At 44.9% G+C, this 17,731-nt stretch overlaps 1 protein-coding gene across 21 annotated transcripts in view; it reads left to right on the plus strand.

Annotated features, from left to right (window-relative positions):
- The window catches only part of LOC111977543 (dual E2 ubiquitin-conjugating enzyme/E3 ubiquitin-protein ligase BIRC6), a 144,940-nt gene that overhangs the window by 78,198 nt on the left and 49,011 nt on the right, over nucleotides 1-17,731 (plus strand). For 15 of the 21 annotated variants that reach the window (XM_070448444.1, XM_070448451.1, XM_070448450.1 and 12 more), the window contains 5 exons: nucleotides 173-244; nucleotides 1,014-1,317; nucleotides 3,325-3,542; nucleotides 6,073-6,237; nucleotides 7,428-7,593. In XM_070448444.1, the coding sequence (XP_070304545.1) occupies nucleotides 173-244; nucleotides 1,014-1,317; nucleotides 3,325-3,542; nucleotides 6,073-6,237; nucleotides 7,428-7,593 (925 nt within the window). The remainder of the gene's footprint in view (nucleotides 1-172; nucleotides 245-1,013; nucleotides 1,318-3,324; nucleotides 3,543-6,072; nucleotides 6,238-7,427; nucleotides 7,594-17,731) is intronic. The other 6 variants (XM_070448458.1, XM_070448459.1, XM_070448463.1 and 3 more) reach the window with 1 other exon arrangement.

Below are 17,731 nucleotides of genomic sequence, written 5' to 3' on the forward strand. Positions count from 1 at the left end.
CTGCGCTCCCCCGGGTGCTACATCATGCCTCCTAAAGGAAAGTAAATGGATACTTAAACAGTAATTGAGAGCGCATAGTGACAAGGTGAGTAGCTGGAATGCATTCTGAGAGCTGCCAGGTACTAAATCTGTTTTCTTTTGTTATTTTCTCCCCCCTTCCAAATTGTTGCAGCAAATTGAATTATTCAGGCAGTCTCCCAGAGCTACTGGTGGTTTGAAGCAGACGCCCCTCGAGGGCTACCAAGTGAGATTATTTGTTTTGTACTTAGCATTGTGATCGATATGAATCATATACATGACTGATCGTTGGTTGGTTTACCATAACCCTTTCTCAACAGGATATTACATCCATTCTGCCTTAGTTTAACCCTTTTGTCTCACTGGATAGTGTTTGTTGGGCACGCTCTTAAGGCTGTGAATAATTGAAGAGTTCCGCTCTCACCCTGAGCAAGACTATTAGCAAAGTCGACTTATTGATGCAGGTGATGCTTTTCTGTTTACCCAGGACTGACTGTGTAGTGTTTTCTAATAGGTTAGCCAAACAGCTCAGGTCTGTGCCCTTTGACCCACTGGTGTTTAGCTGTTTAATCACAGCACAGCCTGTTCCTGGACATCCACTCTGACTCTTAGTGCAACTGAGCTTGAATTGATTATATTGATCACAACTATGCATAAAATAACTGTATTTCTCTGCAGTGCTGCAGCTCCGATACTCGCCTTCATCTTAAAGGGATATGTCTGGTGTTTGCCTATGAAACCCTTGATCTACTTCCCCAGATTCAGTTGAACTCGTGGATACCATTTTTTAAATATTTTTTTATGTCTTATTCGCAGGGCTCTATGCCAAGTCCCACAGCAGCTCTATGGATCTGAATAACAGCTATCTAGTTCCATATGCCCCCTACTACCCTCAGTGCCCAAACACAGCACATGACCTTCAGATCCCATCCGAGTCAGCACATCTGTCGGCATTGTCCTCTAACCGCATTCTAACCCTGGCTCGTCCTGTGCAGGTGAGTCCTCCGGTGGTGCCCTCCACCACGCAGGAGAAGCCCAAGGACAGCGACCAGTTTGAGTGGGTCACCATCGAGCAGTCCGGCGAGCTCGTGTACGAGGCGCCAGAGACCATGGCCGCCGAGCCGCCGCCCATCAACAAGTCGTCAGTGCAGACCATGTCGCCCATCCCCGCCCACTCGCTGGCGGCCTTCGGTTTGTTCCTGCGCCTGCCGGGCTACGCTGAGGTTCTGCTGAAGGAGAGGAAGCACGCCCAGTGTCTGCTCCGCCTGGTGCTGGGGGTCACCGATGACGGCGAGGGCAGTAAGTGACACGACGCCTCACACAGTTTTAGACATGGTCAGGAAAACTCCTGGCCCTTTCGATGGATGATTTTATAAGCATGTTTGTATTTGGGAACACCATTGGGGATGACCAGGTCCTTATGCTTCCAATAAAGGAGGCTGCTGCAGGTTTCCTAGCGACAAACATTGTCAGCCCTACTCATAGCAGTTAACCCCCCCCAATGCTCAGACTGACTTTGTCAGGCAGTTGATCCTGCCAAGCTGTGGACCCAGCAGATCGATAATTCCCTGAATACATAGCGATCAGTGTCATAAAGTGGCCAGCGCATGTAAATCGGCTCCTTTAAAAGCAGCCGGCCCCAAGAGCGGGGAGAAAGAGCTAGAAAGAGAGGGAGAGAGATTTTAATCCCTCCATTTACAATTGAGGCACGTTTGTTCCCCCTGACGCGGCTCTTCCCCTGCAGTCCTTGAGACTACCAGTCTGCGGACCCTGTGGGTAATTTAGCCGAAGGACTCACTGGCTTGTTTAATATTGACAAGTCCTACCCTCTCATACATTACAACTCCTCCCCAGCCAACCTCTGCCTTCATTATTGATGCCTATTTAGTTCCTCTCTCTCCTTCAGGGCCTGAAATCAACTATGTTGTCCTGCCAATGTTTTTTTCTTTAGTCCTTGAAATAACAGCCCTTTTAATGATTGATGGACAGCAGGCTGCCAGCTTGTTTAGTGACACTGGTCACATAGCACACCGTCAGCCTGCCATTTAGTCGGCTGTTATCTTCTCTGGCCTCATTCTCATAAGTGCTAAATCGATGTATCCGTCCTTTCTGGCCATTATTCCTCCACCTCTCTGGTGGTAATCTCTCACACCATCTCTCACACATTTATCCAATGATATTACCAATTCTTTTCTCTGACTGACTGGGTGTTTCTCAAAATGCATACTACTCTGCTCTGAGCACGGGAAGGGTCGGAGTGCGAGTCCAAATCAGAGTATGTGAAGCACGGAGGTTTCTTCTCGACGGCGTACTCCGTTTATACATATTGTGACGTACGCATCGATACAACTTCAAGGGAACGTATGCGAAGAAATATGACGCGCCCACGTAAAATAAATGATAGTATATTTGTATTTAGCCCGTAATCTAAAGCCTTAGATCTCCAGCACCACCCCAACATCAACAGATGTGAAAAGGTTGCGTTTCTATGTTTTGTAGTTAAAAAGATGGAGTAGGATTAGTGTTTCCAATGACATTGGTATGCATCGTGTGATTTTTAACTAATTATGAGTATGCATTGCGAAATTGCCTACAAAATGTCTACTAAATGGTTCATTTCTTTGAAATCAATGGCACCCATTATTTGAGCTGAAGCGAGAGAAAATACACTCCGACTAAGGAATGAAATGTTGCCTATTGACATCTCATATGTTGCCTAACTACAATATTTTTTCTTAATACGTTAATAAATACATGCTGTGTTAATTTTGGAATGTTTACCTGCCTACGTTACTGTAGCGCGCAAGCCCATAATTAGTAAATAAGGCTAACTGGCAAGCTACTACTGTTAGCTAGCCAGATAGCCACAAAGAATTGTTGACTAGCTACCGATGAAGAGTTGACATCTATCTTGCATAATATTCCTATTATGTCATTTTTGCCTGTTGAACTATCTGGTTAGCTACATTATTACGATTCACATATCTAGCTGACAGTTGTGAAACGTTTGCTTTGTGTATATCTTGTTTTGTTTATTGTTGCCGTTGTCCTGCCTGGAAGAAGGTTCAGTGAAAGGTGAGGTGCAGCGCGAGGTAATACAGTAGGGGGAGTGCGAGTGCTTCTCAAATGTAATGTTTTATGCGTTCTCCACGCTCTAGTCCTCACAAGAACGTACCCAAGAGAACGTCATTGGAGAATGCACTCAGAGCATGAGTGTGTGGAGCACGGTAGTATGCATATTGAGAAAAACGCCCTGTCTCTCTCCCCTTCCTTGATTGGCTGTATCTCTCCCTACCTTCCCCTTAGGTCACATCCTGCAGTCTCCGTCGGCCAATGTGCTGCCCACGCTGCCCTTTCATGTGCTGCGGGCCCTGTTCAGCACCACACTTCTTACCACAGATGACGGCGTGCTGCTGCGTCGCATGGCCCTGGAGATAGGAGCCATCCACCTCATCCTGGCCTGCTTGTCAGCCCTCAGCCACCACGCGCCCCGTGTCCCCAACGCCAGTGGCAACTCCTCAGAGGTGAGGCCCAGACACTGGACTTGTCCGGAACACACACCCTCACTCTCTCTCTCTCTCTCCTGGTGATGTGTGTGTGTGTGTGTGTGTGTGTGCTCGACAGAGCATGAATGAAACCACAGCTCACACACACTCATATGTCACCAGATGTGGACAGATCTCAGTGGAAATGTGTTCTGTCCATTTGCGTTCTCTTGTGTGTTCACGATGGATCGAGGCCAGCGTCAACCTATTTTGGGTTGGGTTGACATGGTGTGTCAGTCTAGTCTTGTGTTCAGACGCTGCCTCCGATGCGTTTGGCTTGACGCAATAAGAGGTCCTCACTCTCCAGGGAGAAATATGTAGTTTTGTCTTTCCCTCAATGAGAGACAGGCGGTGAGGATCAGTCATGTTATTAATTACTCTACCTGGCAGGGCTTTACTCGGTGCTCTTATGCATATCGCCACTGAGCATTTGACAAATTGGGAAGTTGTTTAGTGGGAATGATAAGAGGCAGGTCTGGCTTTGAACAGACGTGTCCTTTGTATTATTGCCAACTCCAGGCAGAAGGGAACATCATGAATAGGAATTGAATCATGGACTCTGACTGCCATGCCCATTAAATGGAGTGATTCGTCTTCTATTGAGGTTTCTGCTGGGCGTCAAGACTCACCTCCTGCTCAAAGCCTTTCAAAGTACTCTGGACTCTTCTAGGACCTCTGAGACTCAAAGATGACTAACGACTCAGATCAAAGACCAGATTTCGCCCACCAAATTGTATCGATCACCGTATTGATTTTGGTCACTAGAAACTTAACCATGGCGTAGCAGGCGTAAAGGAAACGCCTGAACCTAGACCCCCCCCCCCTACATACTGGTCTTGATTAGAAGAAAAATAACTGTCGGGAGGGTCTCTTCTACACTGTTGAACCAATCCAGCGGGGGGTGGGAGTTGAGATGGAGTGTCACCTTGTTTAATGTCAAATAGTGGAAGTTTGCATCACAGGCTCTTTCCATTTAGCCTGAAAACCAGAACATCTGGTTGTTGGCGACTCGGCAGAGGCTAGGAGAAACTCAACACACCCAGCAATGCCCACCACAAGGGTCCAAGCGCCATAGATCACAGGCCTAACCTCAGCTAAACCGCCGTTGATGACATGTTCTATAGCAGGCTAGGCTATTACAGCACTACAACCCAGTGTGACTGTGGATTGTCTCAGCAGGCGCTCCAGTACACACACCAGTGTGGATTTATGGAGTTGTCAGAGTTGAGGACAGATCTCCGGGCTTATGGCTTGAGCGCAGGGCCAAAGTCCTGTCACAGTGGTAATGACTGTCCTCGAGGCGGCGGCCAGTTATGTGGCCGGAGATGAGACCGTGGTCAGAGCCCGGCGGACGGTCAGTCCACACACACACACACACACACACACACACACACCCATCTTTATCTGGGAAACTGAGCTTCTTCCCTGATTTGATGTTCCAGGGCTCAGTGATTAATCTCCAACCTCTTATGACGTGAGCATACCTCACCCCCCCCCCAGGACTGGGCCCTGCTTCGGCCATATACAAAACACACACGATGGCCGTCTTTGAAAATACAGTGAACTGTTCAAAAATCCCACCTACTGTAAAAAAAATCATTGTAAATGCTGTATGGTCTCCGCTGCGCCCCAGTTGACTGATAGACTTGACAGTGATCTCTATTGGCAGAGGTGCATGCACAGCTCCATTTAGCCGGTAACATTCCCGTAACGCTTGTGTGCACGTTGGGAGCGTTCCTGCGACATTAAAGATGCGCTGGGAGAGCGCATCATTAGCCGCTTGTCAGTCAGCCCCTGCCATAGACCTTAATAGCACGCCGCGTCACGCCTGATGATCGCCAAAGCCGCTCTGTCAGAAAGGGTGCAGTCTCAAGAAGGCTAAACATTCTCCTCTCGTCTAACTCAGACATCCTTTCATATCCGTAGCTTAGCTCTCGCTATACTAACATGCACCCCCCCGCATCCCTCAGACATCCTTTCATGTCCATCTCTTTAGTTCTCACTATTCTAACTGCCCCCTCCCTGTTCCACTGGCTCTAGTGTCATACGCACAGCACCGAGTCAACCCAAGCAAACACCCGCCGACTCCTGTTTTTTTAATTTGACACGATCTCCTAATCAAACTGCTGGTTATGTGCTTGGAGCAGAACTAAAAGTGCCTGAAGTGTATAACAGGGCTGCGACAAGCAGGGACTGTGGGTAGGCTAGTTATGTTTTGATTTGATATTTTAGTTTTTTACCTGGAAAACCAGCATTGGGATCTCAATTCACCTTTGATGTGAAGACTGACACTTTGAAAGGGAAGGTAATCTTGTTCAATCCAAATGTGTAGCCTATGCTGCATTCATTATACATTGGGGTGTTTTGCTGGTTTCATGAGCTTATGGAATGCTATTATCTGTAGTCCAGGCCTATGTTGTCATCACAGTGGCCCAGTAGGCTAAACTTTCCCCCTGCTGATTGCCTGTGTTGTGCTGATGACTTTTTCTATGGTTCTGTCTGTCCCCAGCCAACAGTGTCCAGTGGTCATGGAGGGGGCACCAGTGAGGAGCAGCAGCTGTACTGGGCCAAGGGCACTGGGTTCGGTACAGGCTCCACTGCCTCGGGCTGGGACGTGGAGCAGGCCCTGACCAAGCAGAGGCTGGAAGAGGAGCACGTCACATGTCTTCTGCAGGTAAGAATCCCCTATACCAGGGTTTCCCAAACTCTGCCTGTCCCCCACCCCCTGCTAGCACTACACAGCTGATTCAAATAATCAAAGCTTGATGAGTTGGTTATTTGAATCTGCTGTGGAATGCTAGGGCATGGACCGAATCCTCAGGGTTTTCCCCAATGGTATAAAAGTGTTAACTGGCTAACAAGTCAGTTAAGAACAAATTCTTATATACAATGACTGCCTACACCCGCCAATCCCTTCCGACGCTGGGCCAAAAGTGCGCCGCCCTATGTTACTCCCAATCACGGCCGTTTGGGATACAGCCTGGAATCGAACTAGGGTGTCTGTGGTGACGTCTCAAGCACTGAGATGCAGTGCCTTAGACCGCTGCACCACTCGGGAGCCCTATGCTCTTACGTACATTACAGAAGTACTTCCTGTCTAGTTACCCCAGGGTAGAAGGTTTAAAATCGGTATAACGACAAGTCTGTAGACAATTAGAATGCGACAAGTGTCGCTGGTGAAAACATCATTTATACTCTGGTGGAATGTCTGTAGACCGTCGCTCAGGCTGGCGGTTTCCTTGTCGCACAGACATGGAAAAAAGTGAATGCCTCTGTGACTGTTGCATCGTCCGTTGTCGTGGTTACTGGGCTGCTGCAGCAACAAAAGCAAATCTATTTTGGACAAATTATACAATTCTCAGATGATAAAATTACCTACTTTTATTTCTAAACACTCACAACCTTAAGCTATTTTCTGTAAGCTCGCCATCATTACCTTGTAAATAATGTTGTGGGTTTATTTTCCTATAGCTACTTTTTATTCATTGTTAAAGTTAAGACGTGGTCAGCTATACTCTGGTCATTATTTGTACTGGCTATCCAGCTAGTTAACAAGCTAGCAACTAACCAAAACATTGTTTAGAATGTTGCTTTGAGTTGCCTTTCTTGCTAGGCTGACATTTACTAAATAAATGTTTAAAAGGATGGGTTTATTGGCGTTACAATAGTGCAAGTATGCTATTTGGAGCACCGGGCTGCTGATATCATGCAGTGGCTTATTGTTTATATTTCCATAACCACAAGTTTGATGTTGGCCGACCAATAGAATGTTCATGACATATCGTTAGACCAACTGTAAAACAGCCTTAAAGCTTACATGTGTTGCTAAAAGTATATGTGTGCGCCACTTATTCTGTCTGTCAGGTGCTGGCCAGCTACATCAACCCAGCAGGCTGTGTGAGCCACGGAGAGGCCCCTACGGGGGAGAGCAGGGGCCACAACAGCAACGCCCTGCCCACAGTACTGCAGGAGCTGCTCAGCCAGTCCTGCCTCATTCCAGCCATGTCCTCCTACCTACGCAACGATTCTGGTGAATGAACACTCTTCTTTAGACTTTGTGTTGAAAGTTTCCATGTAGGTTATGATAACTCCCGTTTAGGATGGCTTTGCCTTTAGTGAAACGGGAAAGTCGAAGGCAAATCTCACAACAATTAATTTGATAGGTTAAACGTACACTACATGGCAACAAGTATGTGGACACCCCTTCAAATAAGTGTGTTAGGCTATTCAAGCCAAACACGTTGCTGTCAGGTGTATAAAAATGAGCACACCGCCCATGCAGTCTCCATAGACAAACATTGGCAGTAGAATGGCCCGTACTAAAGAGCTCAGTGACTCTCAATGTGGCACAGTCATAGGATGCCAACTTCCAACAAGTCAGTCAGATTTCTGCCCTGCTAGAGCTGCCCCGGGCCAACTAAGTGCTGTTATCGTGAAGTGGAAACGGCTCAGCTGCTAAATGTTAGGCCACACAAGCTCACAGAACGGGACCGCAGAGTGCTGAAGCGTGTAGCGTGTAAAAATCGTCTGTCCTCTGTTGCAACACTCACTACCGAGTTCCAATACTGCCTCTGGAAGCAACGTCAGCACAATAATTGTTCACCATGCGCAATGTCAAGCTTCGGCTGCAGTGGTGTAATGCTCGCCGCCGTTGAGCTCTGTAGCAGTGGAAACGCGTTCTCTGGAGTGATGAATCACGCTTCACCATCTGGCAGTCCGACGGACAAATCTGGGTTCGGCGGATGCCAGGAGAACGCCGAATGCTTAGTGCCAACTGTAGAGTTTGGTGGAAGAGGGATAATGGTCTGGGGCTGGTTTTCATGGTTCGGTCTAGGCCCCTTAGTTCCAGTGAAGGGAAATCTTAACGATACAGCATACAATGGCATTCTAGACAATTCTGTGCTTCCAACTTTGTGGCAACAGTTTGTAGAAGGCCCTTTCCTGTTTCAGCATGACAATGCCCCTGTGCATAGTGAGGTCCATATTGAAATGGTTTGTCGAGATCGGTGTGGAAGAACTTGACTGGCCTGCGGAGAGCCCTGACCTCAACCCCATCGGACACCTTTGGGATGAATTGGAACGCTGACTGCGAGCCAGGCCTAATCGCCCAACATCAGTGGCCGACCTCAGTAATGCTCTTGTGGCTGAATGGAATCAAGTCCCCGCAGCAATGTTCCAACATCTAGTGGAAAGCCTCGCCAGAAAAGTGGGGGCTGTTATATCAGCAAAGGGGGGACCAACTCCATATTGACGCCCATGATTTTGGAATGAGATGTTCGACGAGCAGGTGTCCACATACTTTTGGCCATGTAGTGTATCAGCACTGGTTATGATGAAAGATGATACCCTTTAAAATATATATATATATAATTTACATTTCAGTACTGTGTTTCTCATGATCTATGGCTTCTCCTGGTCTCCAACAACATGTGATGGTAGTTATGTCCTCCTTGGGTGAGGTGGGTTGGATTTGTGTGCCAGTGCAATGTAATTTATCTTCTTACCTTTGGGGTTGCTCCACAGTTTGGGGACCACTGGAATATAAGACCGCGTAGTTGTTTTCAAATGTTACGCTGAGGATAGTAGGCTATTTATGTGTTGCACGTTTCCTCACAATTGTTTTCAATGTTCGGACTCCTATTCTACTCAATGCATTGATGAAGAATTAGTCAGAAGTGCAATATATTGTGTTGGAATTACAATGACATTTCTAAAGGAGGCAAACTATTAGTAGGAGAACCTTTTTTTTTTCTCTTCGTCATCGTGATGTCCTTAGATGAGGTCTTTTATGTGGAAGACTGTCTTTTCTGCAGTAAATTTGTGTGTGTGTGTGTGTGTGTGTGGGGATCATTTGCTTGATGAGACCACAGATGGAGCTGCAGGATCTTCCTCTAACATGGCTATTGCTTCTGGGGGGGTCGACGCTCTCCAATAAAGTTAAATAAACAATTTAAATGATATTAATCCAAGCTTTCAAGATACCCATCCACTTATGATTCAGTTTTTTTTCATGCGTGAGAACGAATAGATTTTGTCTAATTTGTTACTTGTGACTTTGTCTGGTAGTAATTATTATGAGGAAAATTGGATGACATTTTATCTTCTGACGATAGGAAGTGTCCACCGCTCGACACGATCTCATTCTCTATGCTGTGTTCTATATTTTTTTAATATGCAACAGACGTTTTTGTTAGAAATAATTAGTTCCCCGCACCGAGCAAGTCTTAGAACCTTTTGTCCCTCGAGTATTGTGGTAGAAAAGTTTAGTGAAGGTAATTCTTATTCTGAGCATGTAGCATCGTCATTCTACAGTGCTTTCTGTGCGGAGTCGCTACTCTGATGTGATCAGGGTCTGAAAAGGTTTTCTGTGAAAGCAGGATATGATGGTAATCCTCGAAGGTAATCCCTAGTCCCTGGTGGTGAGGGCTGACCAAGAGTTAACTGAACACTGAGTTAAATGATGGGTCAGTCCATTGCTCTGACTAGGTTTGCTGTCTGTTCAGCTGTGACCCTGGGGGTTTTCAGAGGAGCTTGCATAAACCAAAGTTGCAGAATGATCCAGACAAACTTGGCTACTGCTCTGTTCAATCGTTGGGAATAGTGAGTTCAATATCATTACGTTGGACGTTTTTTACGTCAACATTTTTCAGAGACAGCTATGTATGCATTAATTTTACTTTGTTTTTAACAATAACATAATGGCAATCATTTATTTAAATGGTTCTCTATTTATAAATGAAGATGTAGCCTAGGCCTATTCACATGAATGCATATTCAGTAAGTGTGTGCATGCATTGCGTTATTGAGCTTGTTTTTGCTGATGTCATCTGTATCCACATGAAAATCTGTTTCCCTTCCATTTGGGACTTATTTTCTTATACTGGTCAACAACATTTGCATAGAAGTAGCTTATTTTATAAATGTGTGCTCGGTCTCTTTAACTAGTAATGACGTCGTTTACGAGGCAAGAATAATATGTATCAATAATTCATTCTTATGTGGTTTCTTGCAATAATCCTCTGACTTTAAAGAACTGTGATTCCTAAAAGATGTGTCTGGAGATTTGGTCAACTCCGTCAGATTTGTCTAAAATCCTAAATGAATCAGGAATGAGCAGGGTCCGCTATACCATTAGGACCCCTTATTCATGTCCTCATTACAATGTAGTTTAATAAGACCACTCACGGTCTATAAAGTTCGACTTTTGATAGATTTAAACAACAATATTGGCATCATGGTCACATCCCTAAAGTGTCAGCTCCCTCTGCCTGATAGAAAATGAATTTTGATTCAAGTGTGTTACATTTAATTAGATTTTAGTCATAAAGCATCTGAGGGAAAGCAAAATTGCTACTGTATATACCACTTTAATGAAGAAAAATGAAATTTGTCAACTCTGTAAAATATCAACTCAGATTTTGTTTAATGTCATCTGAAAGATCTGATAGAATAGTGTTTATTGGGGATTTTCAAATTAGTCATTTTACTAATGTTTGTATTTAACTTTTATTTTTAGAGGCAGAAATGTCAATTTTGAGTTTATCAACTCCGTCACTGGAGTATTTTGTCAATATTCTGAAAACCTTTGAATCACTGTTCTGCCATTTATACTTAATGTATTTGCATGCTAGACGAAAGTGAGGATATTTGCTCTATAAATGTTTTATGTTCTAAATCTAGAAAAACATGCCAAAAATACTAACAAAGTTAGCCCTTGAGCATGTAATAGTGCTATAAAGCAAAATCTGAGGTTAGGAAGGGAAATTTTAAAAAGGCTACTTCATATTCATTTCCAGCACCACCCCAATATCAACATGCGTGTTTGTTTTGTAGTGAAAAAGCGAGGAATATAAGTATTTACAATGACATCAAACAATTAGCAGGGAATACCTAATCATAATTGGTTAAAATCACACGATGCACACCAATGATGTCATTGAAAACACAAATCTTTCTCCATCTTTTTTACTACAAAACATAGAAACACGCAATTTTCGCATGTTGATGTTGGGGTGGTGCTGGAGATGATGAATATGAAGTTGGAAGTTTTAGAAATGTCCCTTTAAACAATCATGGCCTTAAAATACTTTTTGGACAATAATTGTGAAGATGAAATTCCTTTTTATGTTGTCTGACGGAGTTGAAATAAATCCAGTTGCATTTTTATTTATTTTTTATGATTAGGTTCCTTCACATGGTCTGATAGCTGATACTTTGGTCCATCAAAATATATATTTCAAATTTAGTTAATATTAAGACAAATATTTGTGGGTGGAAAAGTTAATTTGCCCCGTCATTCAAGAATCCTTAAGCTCGTAAACAGCAAAATATTATCTCAGCCTAATACTGCACATTTTTCTCTGCCCCATGAGGGAACAAAATGTCTACAGCGTTGCACTGCGCTATGCCACTGAAGCTACCGGTATCTTCTTGCATTGTAAAGTTTTCTTGCCTGTATGGGCGTTGTTTGCGTACAGTTACTTTTCTTCATTCCGTGTCACATTATTCAAATGTGCTAACTTCTGTGCAGCATAAGTGGGGAGCTAACATGACGCAGCCCATTCTCCCAGTGCAGGTTAAGTGGAGCAGGCACAGTGCTTTCACGCTCTGAGGACATTGGCTGACAGTTGATCCATGAGACACATTTGACAGAATTACCGAAAGTAATAACTTCTAGTACCGCACTGTTTTTCATGTTCAAGTACAGAAGTTTGAGTACACTGTGAAGCACTTGTGCGTATAGTAATCCATCCACAATCTGTGGGGATAGGAGACTCTGTGGTGATCTATCCACATTTTGTGGTAAATTTATGGTTCGCTTATGTTTTTGTCCAGTCATTTATGAATATTAACAGAACAGTTGCTCACAGACCTTTATCCATTGCCAGGAATAAAATGGCAAGTTGACACACTACCAAGGAAATAAAATAACCTTGAAAAAACCTTTTCATTGCGTTCTCTCTACAAATACTTTGCTTATAATGAAACCTAAGCAGGAGACATCACTTTCCTGACTATGGACAGATTATTGGCATTTTTGATTTTGACAAGGTGCATAGACTCGCCCTAAAATTATTTTATGCTTCTCAATCTGTTTGTTCTGAGCTGAAATGGGCAGGTAGGCCTGAATAAATATAGCCTCCATTCAGAAGGATTTGCTTTCTAACATAATTCAATAATAGTTGCATATCAGGTGGCGGTAGCTAATAGCTTTGTGTATGTAACCGCAACTGCCGCTTTGTCCGATGTTGTCAGTGTGTGTCTGTTCCTGTATGTGTGTTGTGGTGTGCATTAATGCGCCCCTGGTCTCATAATTAAATAACAACAGATAAAGAGATGAGTATTGTAATTGGTCCTCATTATCTTTTAAATGCCTCAGACACGCTCGAGCGTGGTGTGTGCAAACATGCAGCCGGGGCTGTCTGCTATTAAATCACATTATGTTTACTGCCTCTTCATTGTCGCTGGCCTTTCTCCTATGTCATTGTTGTGATTAAACATTTGCCTTTTAAAATGGACTAATATTTCAATTGACATGTTTTATCACCCAATTTAATAACAAATTGTGTTTTTGGTGATGAATCTGCTGTGCAGTATGGTCAGTTAAGTCGGTTCCGTGTGTGCGCTGATGGAAGCCAAGGGCTCCTCTCACTCTGTTGTATCGGCGCCAGCCCTCAGAGCCATGAGCTGTCAATCAATGTCAAGAGGTTGCTGGTAATATAAAAATGAGAAGAGACCTAAGCACTCCTGACGTCTTTTTTAAATTATTATTTTTTATATAACGTGCTGCGCTGAGGAGTGGGGGGAGGGGGTGTTCCTTCCAAAAAGCATTAAGTGCAAGGCAGGGGGCAGTCAGCCCTGGGAGGTTGATAACTGTGGGTGTGGTGACAGAGCCAGACTTGGTATTCAGTAGGAGTGTGGCACTAATGATCAACTGTCATATGCCGCTGGAAGGAGGGATTGAAACCTCCATCTCATTTCTACTTAATGTACTGCTTTCACTTTCCATTTTGTCTACCATTTACCTTCAATGGCATTGCATTTTTATTTTATTTTTTACATGATACTTGTAGAAAGAGCTAGCACAATTGCTGTATAACGGTGTAGCTGATGGTTATGGATGAAGACGGTCATGAAAATGAAAACTTCATAACCGTTTAAACCTTTTGGTGTGGAACAAACCGCTGACTGAAGACGGGATGGTCGGGCATCCGTGCGGTTGAGTGCGTAACTTGCTGAAACAAGCAAAATAGTCTGGTTGCCAAGGCAAAGCCCCCGCAATGCAGCAGCACATATAGAAATATAATGAATAGAATGGGCTTGAAACCTGGCGATTTGACTGGTTAACTCATGGGTACACATGCAGTACTCTGTCGTGAGAAGGAATTCCCCTCGACCACAAATTGGGGGGGGGACATTATTTTCCATTGGCCCCCATTGTAAAAGCGCCAACTGCTGTGTTTAATGTACATGTAACCAGATAAAAAATCCTGACTTATAGTTCACAGTTCTCCCATGTAGGGAATTAGAGCCCTGTGGCTTCAGGTTATTCGGCGTGGGAAATTGTGGGGACCAGGTGTCCAAGTAGGCTACACGTAGCTATGTGTTGGGAAAACATTTCCTCACAGGTAAGATATTGAACTTGTTTGAAAAAGGTTGTTTTTGCAGTGAGCCAATGGGGTAACCATGGGTTGTTTTCCCCTAAGGCGAGTGGGCTGCGACATTCTATCTAATACCGACTGGGAGTATGCCTGCCTGGTATTCTGACGCAATAATTCCATGGTAATGTTGAATGTTAATTCAAATGATGCTAACTTATGTGGCTCATGCAATATATTGAGTTGGATCAACAAATCACAGCACATACACTACATGGCCAACATTATGTGGACATTTTCTCGTCGAACATCTCATTCCAAAATAATGGGCATTAATATGGAGTTTGTCCCCCTTTGCTGCTATAACTCTTCTGGGAAGGCTTTCCACTAGATGTTGGAACATTGCTGCGTGAACTTGGTTCCATTCTGCCACGAGCATTAGTGAGGTCGGGCACTGATGTTGGGCGATTAGGCCTGACTCGCAGTCGGCATTCCAATTCATCCCAAAGGTGTCCGATGCGGTTGAAGTCAGGGCTCTGTGCAGGCCAGTCTAATTATTCCACACCGATCTCGACAAACCATTTCTGTATGGACCTCGCTTTGTGCACAGGGGAATTGTCATGCTGAAACAGGAAAGGGCCTTCTACAAACTGTTGCCATAAAGTTGGAAGCACAGAATTGTCTATAATGTCATTGTATGCTGTAGCGTTAATTTCCCTGAACTGGAACTAAGGGGCCTAGACCAAACCATGAAGAACAGCCCCAAACCATTATTCTTCCTCCACCAAACTTTACAGTCGGGCAGGTAGCTTTCTCTTGGAATCCGGCAAACCCCGATTCGTCTGCCGGACTGCCAGATGGTGAAGCGTGATTCATCACTCCAGAGAAGGCATTTTCACTGCTCCAGTGTCCAATGGTGGTGAGCTTTACACCACTCCAGCTGACGCTTGGCATTGCGCATGGTGAGCTTAGACTTTTGTATGGCTGCTCAGCCATGGAAACCCATTTCATGAAGCTTCCGACGAAACAGCTATTGTGCTGATGTTGCTTTGAGGCAGTTTTGAACTTGGTAGTGAATGTTGCAACTGAGGACAGATGATTTTTACGAGCTTCAGCACTCGGCTGTCCCGTTCTGTGAGCTTGTGTGGCCTACCACTTCGCAGCTGAGCCGTTGTCGCTCCTAGACATTTCCACTTCACAATAACAGCACTTACAGTCGACCGTGGCAGCTCTTGCAGGGCAGAAACTTGACAAACCGACTTGTTGGAAAGGTGGAATCCTATGACGGTGCCACGTTGAAAGTCACTGAGCTCTTCAGTAAGGCCAGTCTACTGCAAATGTTTCCCTATGGAGATTGCATGGGTTGTGTGCTTGATTTGATACGGGTGTGGTCCACATACTTGTAGTGTATTATAACATATTTTACTTACTGCTTTGCTCCCTATGGGTACAATAGCAATGGCCGCCAGTCCACCCATTATGCCATCATTGACTTGAATGGGGATGCCCATTCTTTTCATTATATGTGGCTCATGCAGATCTATGGCAGCACCTGCAGTCAGGAGGATAAAGTGTCAAAATAAATACAATTCAAAAGATAATTACGTTTATTTTTGCTATTTGAACGGTTATTACGGTGGCCACGGTCATTTGGTGGGCCAATTACCGTCTTCCAAAATTCCATGACCGCCACAGCCCTACTTGTATAAACAGTTATATATTTTTTTAATGATTTGGTGACATTTTTTCTGTAGGCCTAGGTCCTTGCAGCTTGGATTGCGTGGTGTTTCGGAAAAGTGCCGCTACCTTTGCTTCAGGGATGACACCAAATGCATCAATCTTTCTTTGATCTCTATTAAGATGGACTACTCCAGTCCAAACCCATTCTCATACCATGCACCATTCATCCAGTGTCGATACATTAAAAACCTGGCTACTAGCTTTATTAAGGGATAACACACTAGATGACATTAAAAGCATCATTAAGGCTACACCACCACACTCCTCTGTCTCCATTCATGCTCTTCATCCTCAGTGTGCAGCCTAATAGCCGCCGTGCTGTGATGAATTTCTTAGCCCAGCCTACTCATGCTCTCCTAAGAGGCACGGGGGGGGAAACCCTTTTGTGTCCCATTGCTTAGTGTGGCCCCTGCCTGCCCCTCTTCCCATCCTCCCTCTCCCCTCAGTCTATCTGCCTCAGGCCACACTCATTCCTCCTGCTAATCTCCCAACTTGGCCGCGCCGCTTGCGTATTATTCCACATTAGTCATCGGGTGTCTTGGCTATCCTTTTGGGACGCATTACACCGCTGCGCACTCCATCACAGGAAGTTAGACCATTAGTGAGAGGTAATGCCTTTTAATGTCACTGCGAAACGAATCTATTTGAATTGAAAATGACATTTTATTTCTCCCCTCGCTCACTCCCCTTTTACCCAACCGTCCTCACACGTGAACCTCCACGCCCCCGCACCTCACCGTCCTTCCGTGAGCGTGTTAGGAACAGCTTGTTAAACAGGACAAGCATCTAGTCCACGCTTTTGTGAAGCGTTCTCTGTGAGGTGTATTGGTGAGGAGTACTGCATTTGGGCCAAGCGCTTCCATCTACGTGCAGAAACCATGAGCGGAGATGGCTTAGCTCCACAGCATTAGCATCTCCTCCCTCTTGCCTTCGTTCCGATTCCACCCTTTTCAAAAGCAGATGTGATTTAAAGCCGTCTGTGTTTAATGGGCCTGTACATTGATGTAGGGGGTCATCTGAACAAGGAAGGTTTCCAGAGAGGGGGCTGGACGGGTTATTCATGGCCCAGACCCCATAATCTCATGGAGAGGCCCTTGTGGGGATCGTGACTGCCCTATACTGCTCCAGTTCTCAGCACCTAGACTACATTTCTACAGTGCTCGTCCCTACTGCTGGACATGTTCCTAGTGGATCTGAATCCACAAGGTGAATGCTAAATGACTCACTTCACCAGATTCATTAACGCTTCCCTTCCCCCTATTTGCATATGACAATCTACCCCCGGCTGGCCGCCTATTCTACTATGGAATTTTCTCTGTATGGCAGTTTTGAAGTAGATGTGGGTGTCTATGCCTATTGGGTTAGCAGTAAGGGCAGCGGTAAGTATGGATCGCAGGCAGGCCTCCCCGTGGTAAGAGTACTCATCATGGTAAGGGCATTGCCTTCGTAAGAGCATTTCCTTGAAAGCGTGTTGTCCTTTCTGACATTACTGGAGCACTGTGGATGAGATGCTGTGCACATGAGGATTAAGCCTAACTAGTTTCCTAAGCAGTCCCAGCCTTACTCTAGCTTCAGGAACAGGTAGATGGAAGTAGGGCTGGGAGCGGATGAAGTCAATAGTGGTGCTTTGCTCTGAGGTTTATTGGGCTGCTGTTTCTTGTCGTGTTCCTCCGTGAGCACGTGATGTCATTAATAGCACCTGGTCTGATTACAGCGACCCTTTTGGTGTTGTAGCATGTGGTGTTTCCTAACAGTGTGCGTTGTTCACTTCTGTAGTTACCCAGGTTGTACTTGCTAGCTACTTCATCTTGTGTGTCCTTGACCCTATTG

This window comes from Salvelinus sp. IW2-2015, linkage group LG18 (genome assembly GCF_002910315.2).
Source record: "Salvelinus sp. IW2-2015 linkage group LG18, ASM291031v2, whole genome shotgun sequence".
NCBI classification, from domain to species: Eukaryota; Metazoa; Chordata; class Actinopteri; order Salmoniformes; family Salmonidae; genus Salvelinus; species Salvelinus sp. IW2-2015.